Below are 17065 nucleotides of genomic sequence, written 5' to 3' on the forward strand. Positions count from 1 at the left end.
TATCGAAAAGTCGTAAAATTTTAAAACCTTAATATTCCATGTCTTATTGATATTCTGACCAATTTTCATTTGTTTTACTCAAACAGACTGAGCACAATACATGAAAGTGTAAAAAATGACATTTTAATCAACCACTAGGCGGCGCTAGTAGGTATTTAAAAAAACGTTTTTGAAAGGTGTTAAAGACATAAGTTTCCATGTGTCTATGAAGTTTTAGATTTTTTTAAGCTAGTACATCAAAGTTATTAAGGTTTTTGTCCCTCTTGGCGAAGGAAAAATTGAACACATAATTTGAAGCCACGCCCCTATCATATATGCCAGCAGATCTGCACCAAATTTTGCCCACTTGTGCCCCTACGTGTGAATATGGACCACAGCAAATTTGAAGGTGATTGAGTAAAGCGTTTAGGAGAAACAAGGAGCAGTTTGGGACCTGCAAACGTGCAAAAATGGGCCAAAAATGCACATTCAAAAATTCATAACTCTTTTTCTGTACATTTGAGCACATGGCTCGCGCTGACTTTTTTGTAGGTCTCTAGGTCCTACATATGCCTAAAAATTTGCGTAGCTCTAGGTCAAACGGGCCGGGACCAGGTGCACTTTTTCGACCTTAGGTGGCGCTGCAGAGCCATTGTTTTTGCATTGTTTTGGGAAACACAAAAATATCCAATTTTTCACCGGGCCCGACAAATGTGCAAATTTTGGTGACTTTTCGTGCATGTTTAGGCCCTCAAAAATGGAAAAGCGCTGCACAGTAAATAATAATAATAATAACTAGAGCTGCAAGCAGCTATAAAGGGCCCTCGCAGACCTGTGCACGTTGGGGTATGAACAGGTCGGAGTATGAACAAGGAGTATGAACGATGAAAACTTAGTTGTAGATGACTTCAGTGCAGGACTCTTACAAAATATTTAAAATTTAGACAAGGTGGGACAATTTGGGTAGAGTTACTGCAGCTTTTATTGTTACAGTTTTGTGACTTTCAATGCCGTATAGGCCACACCCACTGTGGAAACATCGTACTCATTTGTGGAGGGCATAAGGCATGGCCACTGGCTTTTCAGAAAACATTTAAGGGATATCACTTCAAGGGCCTCAGCAGAGTACATAAAAACGTTAAGGATTTGCTATTTTTTTTGCTGCCACTAGGTGGCGCTCGTACTATGATAAAAAATAGGCTTGTAGGTGTGTTTCACATTGGACTCCCATCCCATATACGAAGTTTTAAAAATATCAGATCGTCTAGGTCCAATTACAGCAACTTTTACCGTTTTCGCGAGACATCAGACTTTGAGTTGGCATAGAGGCAACGCCCTTTAATGAAAAGTCATAAAAGTTGAGAACCTTAATGTTCCAATGTGTCATAGCTTTTCTGACCATATTTTAGTTCATTTAGTCAAACAGGCATTTCAGAGTACATAAAAGTATAAAAAATGAGATTTTTGTCCGCCACTGGGTGGCGCTGTAAATGATTTGAAAGTTTATCACATAGCTGTATTATTGCATTACTTTTAAAGGCCCAGGAAACTTTCAGATGGTTTGAAGCTGTCATAGCTGAGTTATTAATATTTTTGTCACTCTTGGCGAAGGAAATATTAAACATAAATTGAAGCTCCGCCCCCATCTTTTATATCAAGAGATCTTCACGATATTTGGACTATGTGTGCCCCTCAGTTAGATAATGATTCATGCCAAAGTTGAAGGTAATGGGGTGAATCGTTTAAGAGAAAAAGGCACTAGTTAGAGACCAGCTAATGTCTAAGAATGGGATAAAACTTTAATTAAAAAAATTCATAACAATTTTTCTGTACATCCTAGCACATCACTTCTATTGACTTTTTTGTAGGTCTTGCAGTCCTTCATTTGCCTACAAAGTTTCATAGCTGTAGGTCAAACCAAACAGGATTGACTGTAATATTTCGACTAATGACATTTTTTGCAGCCACTAGGTGGCGCTAGCTTTAAACTGGAATATATTTTTGTCGATATGTTCAGGAGAATATTTTTATCCAATGTGTGAAATTGTGAGAAGATCAGATCATCTGGGTCAAATTACAGCAACTTTTACTGGACAGATAAAGCTTCGGAATGAAAATGGTCATAGAGACCACGCCCATTATCGAAACTTCGTAAAATTTGGTGGAGGTCAGCAGGGCTGTCTAGAGGCTTGTCAGACTAAATTTCAGCGTTATTACTTCAAAGGGCTCAGCTAAACACTTAAAAACGTTTAAAAAGTGCTATATTTTTGGCTGCCACTAGGTGGCGCTGGCACTATAACAAAAAATACGTTGATAGGTGTATTCAGCATTGGAATCCCATCAAATATATGAAGTTTAGAAAAGATAAGACCATCTGGGACCAAAAACAGCAACTTTGTTCGTTTTGGCGAGACATCAGACTGAGATTTTTGTTAGCCACTAGATGGCCTTATAAGCAATTGAAGATTTTTTTAAACACTTGTGTTAAGGGCTTAAGTCTTCATGTGTCTGTGAAGTTTCAGATTTTTCCAAGCTTAGAAAGCTGAGTTATAAAGGTTTGTTTCACATGTGGCAAAGTAATCATCAAAGGCATAATATGAAGCCCCGCCCCCAACATATTTGATGGCGGATCATCACAAAAATTTGAACAATTGTGCCTCACAGTCAGATAAAACATCACAGCAAATTTAAAGTTGATCGGGTCAAGCGTTCAGGAGAAAAAAGGAGCAGTTCGGGACCTGCAAATGAGCAAAAACGGGCCAAAAGTGCACATTCAAAAATTCATAACTCTCTTTCTGTACATCTGAGCATATGGCTCGCGCTGACTTTTTTGTAGGGCTCGAGGTCCTACATAAGGCTACAAATTTTTATAGCTTTAGGTCAAACGGGCCGGGAGTGAGAGGCTATTTTCCACTCATAAGGCCATTTTGGGGCCAATTTCAGCCACTTTTTTCGTTTTGGCGAGTCATCTGACTTTGAGGTGGTGTGCAGACTACGCCCATTATCGAAAAGTCGTAAAATTTTAAAACCTTAATATTCCATGTCTTAATGATATTCTGACCAATTTTCATTTGTTTTACTCAAAAAGACTGAGCACAATACATGAAAGTGTAAAAAATGACATTTTAATCAACCACTAGGCGGCGCTAGTAGGTATTTAAAAAAACTTTTTTTAAAGGTGTTAAAGACATAAGTTTCCATGTGTCTATGAAGTTTTAGATTTTTTTAAGCTAGTACATCAAAGTTATTAAGGTTTATGTCACTCTTGGCGAAGGAAAAATTGAACACATAATTTGAAGCCACGCCCCTATCACATATGTCAGCGGATCTGCACCAAATTTTGCCCACTTGTGCCCCTATGTGTGAAAATTGACCACAGCAAATTTGAAGGTGATTGAGTAAAGCGTTTAGGAGAAACAAAGAGCAGTTTGGGACCTGCAAACGTGCAAAAATGGGCCAAAAATGCACATTCAAAAAATCATAACTCTTTTTCTGTACATCTGAGCACATGGCTCGCGCTGACTTTTTTGTAGGTCTCTAGGTCCTACATATGCCTAAAAATTTTCGTAGCTCTAGGTCAAACGGGCCGGGACCAGGTGCACTTTTTCAACCTTAGGTGGCGCTGCAGAGCCATTTTTTTTGCATTGTTTTGGGAAACACAAAATTATCCAATTTTTCACCGGGCCCGACAAATGTGCAAATTTTGGTGACTTTTCGTGCATGTTTAGGCCCTCAAAATTGGAAAAGCGCTGCACAGTAAATAATAATAATAATAATAATAATAATAATAATAATAATAATAATAATAATAATCTGGAGAAAAACAAGAGGGCTCTCGCAGCGGTAGCTGCTCGGGCCCTAATAATAATAATAATAATAATAATAATAATAATAATAATCTGGAGAAAAACAAGAGGGCTCTCGCAGCGGTAGCTGCTCGGGCCCTAATAATCTGGAGAAAAACAAGAGGGCTCTCGCAGCGGTAGCTGCTCGGGCCCTAATAACTTTTTATCTTTCTTTTTGCTGTAAAAGGTCATACTGTTAATGCTCTAACTACTACAGGTGAGATTATTGTGAAAATATACTTTATATGTAATTAAAAAGTGAAAATATTCACTACAAATCAATGAAATTACTTTTTATCTTTCTTTTTGCTGTAGTAGGTCATACTGTTAATGCTATAACTACTACAGGAGTTTTTTTTTTTTTTTTTTTTAAATACTTTATACAGTGGGCCCCCGTGTTACGACCTTATTCCGTTCAGCGGCTAGGCTCATAACTCAAATTCGCCGTATGACGGGCAATCCAAACCTATGTTAATTAGTGAATGCGTGCAAAAACCTTAGGTAAAAACATCACGACTTTATACAGATATTAAAAATTAGTAACATAATCTACTGTACAGTTAAATTAAATAACATAAATATACAAAGGAAAAAATGACATTTACCTTTGCGGCGACGTGACTTGAGCTGGTGGTGGGTGGAGGCGGAGGGGAGCAGACACGAACCCGCAGATTTTTTTTTTTTCTTAAACGAGAACTTTTTTCAAACGAGAACCTTTTTTTGTTTAAACGCGAACTTTTTAAAACGATAACTTATTTTTAAACGAGAACCTATTTTTAAACAAGAACAAATCACCGGCAATTTCCTTCTCTTTAATCCATAATAGAAGAAGCCTCTCCATTTTGTTGTTGACCGAGGTCTGTCCCCTGGCAAGGAAAGTCATGCCCTTAGAACACTTGCTTGCTTTGATGGTTTCCTTGTTCTTGAGAATTTTACCGATTGTTGAGCGGTTACGGCCATACTCACTACCAAGGTTAACTATGCGTGCGCCTCCTTCGTATTTATTTATTATCTCCTGCTTCGTTTCTATTGTCATCATCCTCTTACTTCTTCCTTTACCGCCACTTGCAATTTTAGAAGCCATGTCTAACAGATAAAAGTTTGCAAAGTCTTCACAACACACCAACCAGCTCATGCCATCAAGCAAGATGAGTTCGGCCAATAGCATATCGGCATTTCTGTGATTGACGTGACGCCGGCCAATAGCATCTCCGTGACTGCCTTAATCGACCAATAGCATATCAGCAATTCCGTGACATGCAAGAAAAGTTGTTTTTGTTAATGCAGCAAAGCGAAAAAAAATAGTGCGGACACACTGACCGGCATGTTGGATGGTTCGTAAGACGAAAGTTTTTTGCGTAAGAGGGGGACAAAAAACACTGCGGTCCACATCGTAAAATGAAAAATACGTAAAACGGGGTTCGTAAACCGGGGGCCTACTGTATAGACATGGTACATAATTAAAAAAATAAAAATTTTTAACTAAAAATTAATAAAATTTGTTTTTATCTTTCTTTTTGCTGTAGTGGGTCATATTTATAATGCCCTAACAGCAAAAACAATGGTAAAAGATTATTTTATTGATTTTTTTAGTGACGATTTTTTCACACTGAAACGTGTAATTTGCAGACGGTCCCCACCGAATGTCAAGCGAATATTGAATAACAAACCCAATTTAGCTCGCTTATTAGAAGTATTAGGGGAAAAAAAGGCTAAACTTTACAGTACAACACAATCAGCAAGAACATTTGACTCACCAAAGAACAAAGTCGCCATGTAGTTTGAATTTCAATGTCGTCGCTACTTGACCAGCAAATTAAAGATTAAAGACCAGAATGGAAACGCAATCCTTACTTGCTGCCCACCACAAAGATGTTTGAGAAGGGAGTGAACGCTCGAACACCTCGCCACATGTCTATTTCTTCTTCTATTCAACTGTATTGAGGCAACATAGCACTTGCCACCAACAGTTTGGGGGTGGAACTGCAGCAGTGTTCATCGAATTATCAGATTATTGTGCTTGCTCGTTGATTGACAGAACAGGGGCACTTCAGGGCCAATCAGATTGCAGGCGGAGCCTCGGCCCCTGTGGCCCCGCCCCTAGGTCCACGCTTGGTGCGTTTAAATCCGAGGTCCAGCCTTCCACCCTTCCTTCGTATTTGCATGTTTTCTCTTCACCAGCATGGATTTTATTCAGCGACTTCTACCAACATTTCAAAAATATTGTAATGCCCATGTATTCTTGTTCTGTTGCGAATTGAAGAGGAGGAGTCACTGTTGTTGGGAGGTCACGTGAGGTAGGATGGCGAAGGGACGAGCATGAAAGGGGAACTGGCTTGTTTTCAAGTTAGTTAGAGTTGGCGTGAGTTTTAACCAACAGCAGCTCGTTCTAGGGGTTCATTATCACATTGCACTGGTTGAAAATACAAGTGTTGGAGCCACGCTGACGGTTAAGTGCATTCTTATTACAATCTCATTACAATATTTTTGAATAGTTGTTTATTTTATAGATACCTTGTTATTGGCTAACTACAGTCCCTGATCCTAAAGAGTGGGATTGATGGATAAATGGTTAGATGGATAAGTGCATATGCATTGCTGAAGCGCGAATGGAGGCAATCCAAGGAAATAATATAATTTTTGTTGTACCAAGTCATCTTCATTCATATTCAGTAGCATTAAATGGCACTAAAACTTTTCATACAAAACGGACAATTCAATGTAAGCGATTTTTTTTCTTCGGGCTTTCTGAGGACTTTTACCATCCCTGGTTATGGTAAGCACAAATTTTTTATTATATCAAATGATAGAAACATTGTACAATATTTACATGAATATATTGTACTTTTATTTGTGCACCTGACCCCGTCCACCGGAAAACAAGGTTGCTATTGCGTCTCAGCCAATAGTGGGCACTGTGTCGATGGGAAAGGCGGGTTTGCTTCGTGATTAGTGGGTGTGTGAAGCGTTGTCTTTTCCTGTCATTCGTTGCGACGTTTTATTACAGTTGCAAGATGGCGACAGTGCATTTGAGAATCGGAGACCTTGTGTGGTGAGAAATTCGTGAAATGTTAAAGCGTACCAGTTTAACTTGATGTGGTCTCTACGTTGGTCTATTTCGTTTTAATTCGTGTATTTTTACATTTAAAAATGGCTAAGCATTAACTAATTTTAAAGGCTATAGTTTTTGTTTGTTGGTTCGTTGATGGACAACTCGAAACAAATCGAGAGCCAAGCTGACTCAACATTCATTGCTAGCGCCTTGCTAACGTTAGCGAAAAAACTAGCAGATGGTCAGGTAATATAGTTGTGTTTGTATGTGTCTGCGGTTTTAAGGTAAATACGGGTTTGTGGATTCTACTTTGAACACGTAGTTCACTGCCGTGTGTTTGAAACGGCCGAAGTTGATTTTGCAGCTGTTGTGCAATTTTCCTCTCTGGAGACAGGCTTTGGTAGCACTGTTGCTGAAGCGGAAATGTAGGTTAGCAGGGGTGTTATCTCTGAAAATGCTCTTATCATTCCATTTGCTCGATCCGGAACATCTAATGTTTTGCTCATGTTTACCTTAGTTTCTTTTGACCCCATGTATTTTTTTGTTAGTGGGTATGCATACCAAGTTCTTCCTAACGCTGGCCTGATAATTAGTCATTTTTGCGTTTCTCGTCGTGAAAGATCCACCACAATTGCTGGCCTATTCAGCAATGCAATAAACAAACATAAACCACTAAAGCATTTTCCCACCCAGTCGTTTTATCTCTAAATCGTAACCCCATATACAATTGCTAACATCTAATACTTGGTTTGTGTTTATTTCACTTGTAGCTCTGTTTTTTCCCCTTTGTTTTTTTATGTGCGTAGTAAATTATCAAAAGTGTTGATGCAGATTGTTTAGAATTGTTTTAAAAATATTTTTGAATGTTATCCATTAAACCATTTGAGTGTTATTCCAAACAAACACCACAGTCACCTAATTTAAATGAACATATCATTAGTTATCTATTAATATATAAAGGTTTAATTAAATATTTGTAAACAAGCACCAGTTTAGATTCACTGATTGTACCTTGTTTCAGTGATGATTATAATTTCAGAAATATCTTTTGATTTTAGTAGTGACTGTATTTAAAGCCACATGTTGATCTAAATCAAACATTTTATTTCAATGCTATAATTCTGCAGTACTTTTTGTACTCTCTACTTGCTATGTGGCTAAACGGTTGTTTGATTTCAGGGGTAAACTCGGCCGTTATCCGCCATGGCCAGGAAAGGTAAATGATAAAAATACCAAATATATGGCTTCAATGAAAACAAATGATGAATGGATTATTAGATGGATGTGTCGTTTGGTCCTTAATACATATGTTTATTTATTATCAATTTAGATTGTAAGCCCACCCAAGGATCTGAAAAAACCAAGAGGCAAAAAATGCCATTTTGTGAAATTCTTTGGAACCGAAGACCAGTAAGTATATATTGGTATACTGTATATTCCAACTTTACAAACAAATCAGTCTTAAACAAATAAGAATCCACATCACATCTCTTTTTCAGTGCTTGGATCAAAGTGGAGCAGCTGAAGCCCTACCATGCTCACAAAGAGGAAATGATCAAGATAAATAAAGGCAAGCGTTTCCAGCAGGCAGTTGATGCAGTGGAAGACTTCCTCAAAAAATCAAAGGGGAAAGAACAGGTGAGGGACTTGTCATCCATTCATCCATACCAGGGATGAGGCCTGACGAGATTGAACTTTATGAGATTTCTTGGTCAGACATGCCATGAGATTGATTTCCTTTTCACTTTTTGGGATGATATGCTTATTGAGCCAGACGTGCAATGGAGGGCAACTAGGCTGATAGATCGACTTTAGTGCTACACTCTCGTACAGTAGGAGGTAGTATGCACCCAACCGTTTCTTGCAGTCCGCTATCAATTGAAAACGAGAAAGACTTATGTTAGGGCTGCACGGGTATGGACAAAATAATAATCACGATAACATTGGTCAATGCTGCGATCACAATTATTAATCATGATTATTCATCATGTTTGGTCAAACTTGTCTATTTATTGCACTGTTTATAAACAAGCAATATATACTGTATAACCAAGGCTTGATTTGTAAAAATAATCATAATAAACTAAAATAACCTAAATAATAATTATGGCAAAAACTTGGTGAGTGCAGACCATGGGAAAAAAATAAGCCTACTTACAGTAGAACCAAGCAAATACTACAACATATCTGTAAGAACACCTACAATAGCCTTTTAAGTTTTTTTTGCAAGAAAAAAAAACAGTACAAAAGTACCATAAGCACTCAGAGTATAAACTTAGCAGTCAAAATGTCGTTTTTGATCATTTCAAACCCAATTTATTCAAAATTGTAATCGGATTTTCCAAAATGGGTCTCATTTCACAGCTAGTACGGTATACTAGGGGCTGAAAAAAGCAGAGGCATTTGGCTTGCAAACATGTGGTAAACATTGTCATCTAAAAGCTTTTAGGGTGGAATTCAATCCTGATCTCTCTGGAGTGCCATTGAAACCAACTTCAGCGTTGTCTTCGTGTCCCACTCTTGACGCGTGAAAGAAGACCCGTGGAATCTCGCCGGCTAGTAGATTCAAACGATCGAAATTCTTCCAAGCTTATTTAAAATTGTTATTTGATTTATTTTTTTAATAAATCAGAGTACTCGCCTCAGTGTACTTGCTTGCCGGCGCTTCCACGTGGTACTGAAATTCCAGAAGGTATGCGTTGTGGAAAATCTGGCCAGGGTGGACACCGTGCGAACTGGTGTGGTTGCCGAAAAGATGTCATTTTGACGCGTTAAGCATAAACCAAGCTGCGGAAGTTCTTGCAGGATTTACTCGCTTGCTATTTCTTAAGCTTAGTGATGTCTTAACCGTGTGTCCCCTGGTGGTTGAATGACAAAGTGCTTGATTTGACATGAACTGGTAGGCAATTTTTTAAATACAAATATCGCCGATTTTCATCTTAATTAATCGTGGCAACCAATATCATGATCGTGTTTAAAATTCGAGTAATCGTGCACCCCTAACTTAGGTTGAAATGCTCAGCAGGCAATGTTCGGCCAGCTATGTCTTGTGTTCTCTGTGGGCAGGGGAATATACGCGTCGCTACTCTGATTCGTTGGGCTTTCGGTCGCCGAGTGTTAATTGCTGGCATTTAGCTTGTTGCACGTTCGTGCGAGGGGTGGGGGGTGAGCTTGTTGTGCACTTTACAGTGGATCCATAAACGAGAGCTCCTCTGAGAACTTTAATTTTTCTGGGATAATGTTTTCCCCTACAGCACCTTTATTTTTTTTTATTTTTATTTTTTATTTTTTTATTTTTTTACATTGTGTGTCCCTCGTTTTTTCGGCAATACAGTACCTGTCTGGGGGAAAAAAAAGTTTCATTAACATTGCTATCAAGTGGCTGATACTGTGCTACTTACAGTGCTGTCAATGATGCACTGTCACTATCGTGGCACATTAACCACAGTTCAACAAAAGGAAGTAAATGCTGCTCATACTAGTTATCCAAAATTCCCCATCCACCATTCTACAAGCCAGTTGAGTGCTCTATGCTACGTTCACACCGAACGAAAATTCGTGTCGCTACGTTCATTTGCGGGGCTTTCTGTCGCTGTGGTGCTTTGTGTTGCAATAGGAGAAGGGGAGGGGAGCAAGCTTGCTGTGCACTTTACGGTCGATCCGGAAAGAAGAGCATTGCTGAGAACTTTCACTTTTCTGGGATGTAAAGAGTTGGTTAGCTCCCGGTGACCGCAAAGCGGCCGCCATGATTCATTCCTGCCCCCTGCGTGAGACATTGAATGTTCCCGAAGTTGATTGGCTGTCGCGACTTGGAAAAAGTAAAAAAAAAAAAAAAAAAAAAAAAGTAACTTCACACCACAGGTGAAATTTCGTGCCGCGCGGCTTCGCGCGATGTCGCGCGGTGATTCGCGTCGTTCCATTCGCGTCCATCGCATCACCCGACGCGCCATCGCACTCTGTCGTGCGGACTCCATTGACTACAATACAAAACTGTCTGCTTTTTTGCCTTGTTCGCGTTCGGTGTGCATTAGAGATAGTTTTACGCAGCTCCCGACGCGCCATTGCACTCTGTCGTGCAGACTCCATTGACTACAATACAAAACTGTCCGATTTTTTGCCTTGTTCGCGTTCGGTGTGTATTAGAGATAGTTTTACGCAGCTCCGTGTCACTTAAGATTTATTATCCACCGACACGTTTGTTTGAAGTCAAAGCTGTGTTTGTGTGTTCACGCCTGTGAGAGGTGAGTTGTCACCCATGTGAGAGTTATTTTAATTTGTTTCCAAATGGAAACGTGCTTATGAACAAACGTTAGCATTAGCTCCTGCTTCGCTAAGCTAGCGAGCTCAGTGGTACAAGTTAAGTTTGGTTGGTTTGAATGTCTAACTGGTAGTTGTGCCATATTTCTCTGTTTTCGAGAAGCCACACCCACACACAAATCAGCCCGTATGGCTTGTTGAGGTGCCCTGAAGTGAAATCACAATTGTATTTACTCATTATTGTAGTTACTCCAGTATTTGCATTAATGTTTTTAATTTTTTAGTTTAATGTTTGGCACTTTAAACATAATGTCATTTTTTTTCATGTTCAACTATAAAAGAGTTCAGCTGCAACTTTTCTTGAAGCAGCGTGTGAAAAGTTTTTATTTAAAAAATTTATTTTGTTGATGTTCAACTCTGCTGCTTCATTTGTTATTGCAGCAGCATATGGACAACTTTAATTTATTGCTGTCTGCTCAATAAAAAAAAAATCATTTTGAAATTGGAAAGATTGTAATGCAATTATTATTTATTTATTTTTTTTAATTTTTGGAAAAATCTTGTCATATCTCATTCTCATGGAATTTGTATCACGCCCCATGCCTAATCCATACATCAAACTATTAAGGCTCGTCGATATTGCCTAAAAATAAATAGCCGCAACCCCCCATTCTTTTATGAAGATTATTGTTCTTTAATGAAAGTTATATACAAATTTTGTATTTACATAAGCTAGCATTTTACATCATAACCCTCTTGGAATTAAAGGGAAAATCGTCTCAGTTGATTGTAATACTTCTGCAATCAAATGTAGCATAGCACATTGTGTTATTATTATACATGTTGTGTGTTGTCGCGAGGACTTATGAGACTGTTTGGTTTTTGATGAGCGGGAATTGAGTAATGGTGAAATAAACGAATCGTTAAGAAGACTATGTGTGCAGTTTCCAATCCTTTCAATGGTAGCAGAGGATGGTTTCCAATTATAAAGTACCACCCAAATTCAACGAAACCTGGCCATATGAGTGCTGGAAAAATGAAGTCAGCATTTGGAGACTGGTTACGGAGTTGGATAAGAAGAAGCAAGCACTCGCGATGGCTCTGGGACTCGAAGGAAGCGCCAGAGAAATCGCGTTGGAAATATCCGCAGAAGACCTGAATAAAGATGACCGTTTGGAGACATACTCTCTAAGACAAAATCTCTATGCATATCAGGAGAATTATCAGTCACAATTGTAACTTCACTGATTTGTTTTGAATGTCTGTGAGTAGGCATGGCATAATATATAAGTCGGTAAAAATATCAGTCGGTATTACGGCTCTAAAATAAATAATTTAAAAATATTTTTTGGTAAATAACCGTCTATGATATAAACAGTTTTATTTATAGGAACAAATTCATTTCAAGAATAATGACACCTGTGAACAGAATAAATAAGAAAATGACACCTCAGTGACACCCCAAAATTTTGTGTGTGCGTGTGTATTAAAATAACGTGTTGGCTGCACGCTTAACTTTGTCATTTTTTGAAACAACTGTTTTGAAATTCACTACCATCAGGTTATAGTAGTTTATTTCAAATCTATCGTTCAACTGCTGTGTGTATTAATCAATGAGGATTATGTCAGTTCATGTCTATTTTCCCCCTTGTTCTGTCAGTCTCGATTTCGAAAGCAGAAAACCTTCGTTTGTTTGTACGTGGGAAAGGTTTGATTGGTTTGCCTTCTTGACCCGCACGTTTGCTCGATGGACTGCTCACGTCCTACTTCGAACAATATCCGATATGCTCCATGAAAGTAGCATCAAAGTAGCAATTGGCTGAGGCAGCCAAAGATTATGAGTCACATCAATAAAAAGCCCTCCGCTGCAGGCTGCAATTGTCTCATGTAAAACAATTGTTTAGCAACTCCCATTTAAAAACGTTTCCGGTCGACGCACGTTGATTTGAAATTACGTCTGCCATTGCTAAAATCATGCGCGTACGCAGAGACACAGGCGAGTGAGAACAGAGTATTTTACAACTGACTGATAATGCTCCCGATATACTGACACACATTTCATGCGTTGCCCAAAATCTCAATTTAGCTGCTCGTTTTCATCTCTTGTTTGTCATAAATGTGCTGAAAACTATTAATATTTTTCATTTGGGCAACAGTTTTTCCACATAATGTTTTCGAACTGTAATTTCCTGTGAAATGACAGTGTATTTTGTATCTTTTGGTGATACATGTGCACTTAATTTTTGCTTCATCGTGTTTTTATCGATCCCCAACCTTTTTATCACCGTGGACCGGTCAACGCTTTAGATTTTTTATTGCGGACAGGGGGGGGGGTTGCTGCTGCTGCTGCTGCTCACTATGTAATATCAACAGCGGCCAGAAGCGGCGCCAAAAAAACAAACATCAAGCACAAACGTATGAACTGTTAAACTACCGTAGAGTTAACCACATAGAGTTGAAACCATAGTACTGCCTGGGGTTCCATTATGCATCCACTAGATAGAGTTGCGTTATGCAGCCACTAGATGGTGCTTCACAAAAGGGAATGTATTAAAAACAATCAGCAAAGTTATCAAACTTTATTAATAGAATATAAACTTTATTCATACAATATAAGCGTTGTATGGATATTATACAAAGAAATATTTGTTATTAAAAAAAAATCAGATCAAACAGAGAATGCGTTATTGGTAATTGCTATTTAACTACTAAACAGGAGCCGCAGAGCACATTATAGATCCAGATCAAGCCATGCACTCGTGAACGCGGTGCCGCAATCCTTTTGATTTTCCCCTCGGCATGCATTATATATTTTTGTCTAGCTATTTCATTATGGAGCACAAAGAAGTTACGAATAAACCAAAGTCGTGGAAATTTACACGACAAACATGCAACGGTATGAGTGAGGGGCCAAGCGCCGGTGAAGGCCAGGGGCCGCTGTCTTTTTAGTTTTTTCCTCGGCATGCATTAAATATTTTCAACCCGCTATTTTTTATGGAGCACAAAGAAGTTACAAATAAACGAAAGTCAGGGAAATTTAAACGAGAAACATGCAACGGTATGAGTGAGGAGCCAAGCTCGGGTGAAGGCGTGGCGCCGCCGTCTTTTTAATTTTTTCCTCTGCGTGCATTATATATTTTTGACCCGCTATTTCGATATAGAGCACAAAGAAGTTATGAATAAATGAAAGTCAGGGAAATTCAACTAAAAAGATGCAACGGTGTGATTGGGGAGCCAAGCGCAGGTGAACCTGTGTCGCCGTCTTTTACATTTTTTCCTCTGCATACATTATATATTTTTGACCCGCTATTACGATGAGGAGCACAAAGAAGTTACGAATAAACGAAAGTCAGGGAAATTCAAACGACAATCATGAGTATGGGGCCACACACTCAAGTCCTCAAATCAATTAAGGGCCTGCAAATCAAGTTAATTAATCATGCTGGGCCGTGTTGGCTTTAATACCCTCGGGCCAGGTCGGTTTGAACTGGATTTTTTTGGGCATAAACTATAGTTTATGCAGTTGGCACATTATTTGATCCTTATAAGGCGCACCAGATTAAATGGCGCACCGTCAGCTTTTTTTTTTTTTTTTTTTTTTTTTAAGGCTTTTAGGTGCGCCTTATAGTGATGAAAATGTGGTAAAACATTTCCAAAACATTATTTCGGATGCAGCCCACGCGGCCCGATACCAGTTGATCCGCAAACCGTTGGTTGGGCACCGCTGTTTTATACTATATAAGCTATACAATTTATAGCTACCTTCAAAGAATAGCACCTGTCCACATGTTTGGGTTTTTTTTTTGTGGAAAAAGGCATGTTCCTTACAAATCAAAACTTCATAAATATAAGATAAAAATTTGAAGTAGAATGATGATTCTTTGCGTTTTGAGGCAGAAATGATTTTCAATTGAATCAAATTGTTTTGAGTCAAATCGTTACTGAATCGAAAGGAAGACCCCAAAATCGGAACGAATTGTGAGACAATAAAGATTCCCATCCCTAGTTTTATGACATCAGAATATTAATCATCATCCATTTACTCTTTTATTAAGCAAAATTTGACCACTCTCTAACAGTGTTTATAACTCATAATTATTTGTTTTGCTCTCGTTTTTACCTGAGATCTCATTGTGAGATTTGTGCAGGTTCTCATTCTGGGGGAAAAAAAGCCTCCAAAGAGTGCAATTAAACATTAACCCTGCAATTTTTTTAAAAATTAGTGACAAATTGAGAAGAGGAACAAAGCAGACATGTTGAAGCTAAACAAACAAACACTCAAAGGTAAAAGTGGACGTTTCTACCAAAATGAACTAACTTCAGTGGTTGCAATGCGTAAGTTCATTCTATACATTTTACTGTAGAATTTTTCAATCTCTGTTGTTAGTTTTGCTCTTGTTTTGTAAATGCAGTTTGAACAGTTATTTTTTTCTTTTTATTGCACAATTCTTGGGACTCCAACTATTTCTGTTGGGACCCATAGCTTTTTAGTATTATGAGTCCCAGGGACCCAACATTATCCTGAGGTAAAATGAGCACCGTACACCTACAGTAACAATTAATTTTGATTGTTGCCGATAACAATTTGTAATGACCCGAAGTGTAATGTCAGCTGCATATCAGCATTTTTTTTTTTTTTTATAGAACTCTGACGGTAAAGGAGACTCCAAAGGAAAGAAGGCTCCTAAAAAACCACTAAAAATACTGGATGAGGATGATGAGGATCTCAGTGCCTTGAAGGACCCCTCTGAGAAGGTCAGTACGACACTAACAGAATAGGACAAAAAAAATCCTATTCTGTCAATTATTCATCAAGGATATCTGACCTTTCCACCACAAATACACTCACATGGTGCAGCCCTCTGCAGCAACCCACTGTATTTGGAATGAACATGAAATGTAAACTGCTTGTTTGAACATCAATAATGGAGTCACCCTGAGAAAGAATAAGAAACCACGATGTAGTGCAGTATAGTAAGTAAAATGTTTGGCGTCATTTGTTGGTGGATCTTCTGTCAAGGAGCCTTATTGACTAATTTTCCAAATACAGTACAACTCCCATCTCTTTTTCAATGGGAATCAGCATTCACCTGCACCATTTAAAATAGCCTCTGTTTTACCCCCAAATCTTCAGATGTTCTCATAGGCTATTCCTGCCTTATGCTAAAATATTATTGCCTAAATCACAGTTTCCTAAAAGTTTCCAAAGGATCAGCGGTATCTCACTATAATAATTAGAGTGATTATGGCCAAAAACATTAAAGTAATTTTGATGGACTACCATTTTAATCAAAGTAATAAACACAAAGAAACATTTATTAAAATTTGGTTCATTCAAAAGTCATGACCAAAATATTCAGATAACAATATGTATGCTCATTTTTGTTTCATCTTAATTTATGAATCAAAGTTATACAATTTATAAAATCTTCAGACAATATGTATGCTGATTTTTAATGTGAAATTGCCTGATAGCTTGTGCGAAAATATAGCTATTCATCATTTGTCCATCACTTGCTTAAAGGGAGACTTTAAGATTTAAACCGTTTTTCATTGAAAAGGAATAAATGATTATAAATTTCAAAAACTTGCAAATAAATGTGTTCTAAACAACCAACGGTATGTTTTAAATATAATCATAGGTCTAGTTACCTTTAAATTATATTTCATGGGGGGGTGTCACTTCTCTAGAGGCTGCCATGGTTGTTATAGCTACGGACAATGGTAAATACAGCACCTCCTGTTGTCCATCATAAAAAACTGTCAAATCTTACACAGTGTCCCTTAAAAGGACCTACATGATGATATTTTCTAGGTGTGGGAATTTTTGGTTGTCTCACGATTCGATTCCGATTTTGGGGTCTCCGATTTGATTCAGAATTGATTTTTGATTCAAAACGATTCAAATTCATTACAAATGATTTCTTCTTCG

General features: G+C 38.1%; 1 protein-coding gene and 1 long non-coding RNA gene across 14 annotated transcripts in view; one reads left to right on the forward strand and one right to left on the reverse strand.

Moving 5' to 3' along the window:
• The window catches only part of LOC148410108 (uncharacterized), a 67398-nt gene extending 61613 nt beyond the window's left edge, over positions 1–5785 (reverse strand). For 2 of the 5 annotated variants that reach the window (XR_015868105.1, XR_015868102.1), the window contains exon 1: positions 5582–5782. This is a non-coding gene — a long non-coding RNA (uncharacterized LOC148410108). Of the gene's footprint in view, positions 1–5581 lie in introns of all 5 variants that reach the window. The other 3 variants (XR_015868103.1, XR_015868104.1, XR_015868101.1) reach the window with 3 other exon arrangements.
• Positions 5786–5973: 188 nt separating this feature from the next.
• Positions 5974–17065, forward strand: part of glyr1 (glyoxylate reductase 1 homolog (Arabidopsis)) — a 91901-nt gene continuing 80809 nt past the window's right edge. For 5 of the 9 annotated variants that reach the window (XR_015868118.1, XR_015868119.1, XM_088436336.1 and 2 more), the window contains exons 1-5: positions 6175–6600; positions 8056–8092; positions 8207–8286; positions 8376–8514; positions 15778–15888. Coding sequence is in view for 7 of the 9 variants with exons in the window: in XM_088436336.1 (XP_088292462.1) it covers positions 6401–6600; positions 8056–8092; positions 8207–8286; positions 8376–8514; positions 15778–15888 (567 nt within the window). In the remaining 2 variants the exon portion in view is untranslated. Of the gene's footprint in view, positions 6122–6174; positions 6601–6755; positions 6877–8055; positions 8093–8206; positions 8287–8375; positions 8515–15777; positions 15889–17065 lie in introns of those variants that run through there. The other 4 variants (XM_088436340.1, XM_088436334.1, XM_088436338.1 and 1 more) reach the window with 4 other exon arrangements.

This window comes from Hippichthys cyanospilos, chromosome 16 (assembly GCF_059441005.1).
Source record: "Hippichthys cyanospilos isolate Australia breed blue-spotted pipefish chromosome 16, RoL_Hcya_1.0, whole genome shotgun sequence".
Taxonomy (NCBI): Eukaryota; Metazoa; Chordata; class Actinopteri; order Syngnathiformes; family Syngnathidae; genus Hippichthys; species Hippichthys cyanospilos.